At 46.8% G+C, this 2,500-nt stretch overlaps 1 protein-coding gene across 1 annotated transcript in view; it reads right to left on the bottom strand.

Moving 5' to 3' along the window:
- The window catches only part of LOC116218138 (tyrosine-protein phosphatase non-receptor type 4-like), a 49,848-nt gene that overhangs the window by 5,512 nt on the left and 41,836 nt on the right, over positions 1-2,500 (bottom strand). Inside the window, 1 exon segment of the mRNA XM_042702934.1 lies at positions 1,339-1,511. Within this exon segment, the coding sequence (XP_042558868.1) occupies positions 1,339-1,511 (173 nt within the window).

Below are 2,500 nucleotides of genomic sequence, written 5' to 3'. Positions count from 1 at the left end.
CAGCAGCAGTATTAGCATTAGCATTGATATCAGCATTAATATTCGCAGCAGCAGTATTAGCATTAGCATTGATATTAGCATTAATATTCGCAGCAGCAGTATTAGCATTAGCATTGATATTAGCATTAATATTCGCAGCAGCAGCAGCATCAGTAAGAGCAGTAGCATCAGCAGCAGCGGCATTAGCAAGAGCTCTCGAATGCCACCCCTACCCTGACGGTCTGAGCCTGACGAGAGTGACCTGTTGGCACTCCCATTCATTTCAATGAAGGTTGTGGACACCTTATTCCCTGGTGCTCAGTTCTAGCACCAATCTTCTGGACTACAAATGCCACATGACCACAGGAAGCAAAATCTTATGCCGATTGGCCACATCTGCCATGACTGAAACCAGGCAATGGAAATCAAACCTCTTGGCTATTGGGTATAGCTGATGCTAACTAGCTAAAGCTAACCCCTAATGCCTGACCCGCTGTGCTCATCCCACCAACATGGGACTAATGCAGGGTAAAACACACACAACTAGCCATCATCATCATCATCATCATCATCTTCATCACGGCCTCAACACACAACACAATCAGCTTGTTTCTGATGCTGCACGCATAACAGGTGTGTTTTTCTGCATTATTTACCATCTCTGTCCTAAGGGTAAAACACACACAACCACTAACTAAAACAACCAGCCACCATCATTATCATCATCTTCATCACGGCCTCAACATACCTCAACACAATCAACGCAAATGTAATATTGCTGGCCCTAACCCAGGCCTAGTCTGTTCACCTGTGTTTCTGATGCTGCATGCATAACAAGTGTGTTGTTCTCCATTATTGAACATCTCTGTCCTAAGGACAGCGAGCGCCCAACACATCAGTTTCCCCACTGGCCCCATGGGCCAATAGATCCAAGTTTTACTGGCCCCTTGTATATTTTTGACCAATCAACTTGCCCGATAGACAGGCCATGGCTTATGTTGAACCCTGAAGGATATTATTCAGGAACTGAGGAGAACCTGTGAGAGGACTGCATGTGGTTTCAGGGGGGTGTTTTTAAATAATGCGTACATTAAAGGCAAAGAAAACTTCTTTAGTGTGACGGGCTATGTTCAGACTGTCAGTTAAAATCCGACGACCAACGCAGATACGAAAGAAAATGAGGACTGCCTCCTGGACACACAGATTGGATCTGATCACAATCAATATATAATGAGGACAGTCAATCAGGACGATCGGATTCTGTTCAGATATGAAAAACAAAACGGAGTTGGACTGACAGTGTGAACCTAGCCTAAGTAGTACAGTAGTTCACCCCAGGCCAAGGGGGGGCGCTCTCACCAGTAGCGGAACTTGGAGCCCAGGGAGAAGTAATGTGCAAAGAAGTTCTTCTGCGGGGGCACAGGCTGGTCCAGGCGGAAGAAGGTGTGGTGCTCCACGCAGGCCTTCCACAGGTTCTTGCAGGCGCGGTAGTTCACCATGTTGAAGCCCAGCAGTGTCTCTCTACTCTCGCTCTACAGGGGGGGAGAGAGAGAGAGAGAGCATGTGGAGAGAGAGAGAGAGAGAGAGAGAGAGAGAGAGAGAGAGAGAGATGGAGAGAGAGAGAGAGAGAGAGAGAGGGAGGGGGCATGGAGAGAGAGAGAGAGAGAGAGAGAGAGAGAGGGAGAGAGATGGAGAGAGAGAGAGAGAGAGAGAGAGGGAGGGAGATGGAGAGAGAGAGAGAGAGAAGAGATTTAACACACCATTCATAAACTAGTTGCCAGGCACTTTCATTCCCATACAACATTAAAAAGACACTGATCATTTGAATTCATTTCACCCCAATTCAATAACATTGATTACCAGGGCGAAGGGTTGGTGCCCCCTGGCTGGTGGCACCAGATACCCCGTGGAGATGTCGGGGGGGGCAAATGAAGGGCTATGAGTTCCTCTAAAAGGGTTGTTTTTCATCTGGCCATACACATTATGGCCATACACGCATTATTTGGATGATATCCGTCAACTTTGTTGTTTTTAGCTCTACATTGGGAGCAGGATTTTAAAAATGAAAGCCATCAGGGACTGGAGCTCAACTGAACTACACCCAACATGGATCCAATCATGCATGAATGCTGGAGAAATGGTTCTCCAAAATGGTCAATGTCCAGAAAAAACAAAAAACACACTTGGACTGTGCTGTGTTTGTCCTTAAGCATGTGCTGAGAGAGTGCAGCCTGTTTCTAACATCTTGCCCATTAGCCACTAGCATTAGCATTTCCCCCCAAACAAAAACACTCACAAAGTGTGCTGTGTTTGTCCCTAGGCATGTGCTGGGAGAAAGCATGTTGTTTCTGCAGCTTCCCATTAGGATTTGCGCTACTGTTTTTCCCAGACAAGGTCTCACCCAGTCACCCCCACCCCCACCCCCACCTCCACACCATGTCTTACAGCGCCACTTTCCAAATTCCTCTAACTCAGCATGACTGCGATTACACCAAACTGTGCCATTTGGCAATGAATTATG

The sequence above is a fragment of the Clupea harengus genome, chromosome 21 (genome assembly GCF_900700415.2).
Source record: "Clupea harengus chromosome 21, Ch_v2.0.2, whole genome shotgun sequence".
Taxonomy (NCBI): Eukaryota; Metazoa; Chordata; class Actinopteri; order Clupeiformes; family Clupeidae; genus Clupea; species Clupea harengus.
The sequence above is the reverse complement of the archived record's forward strand: the minus strand, read 5'-3'. Positions and strand labels throughout refer to the sequence as shown.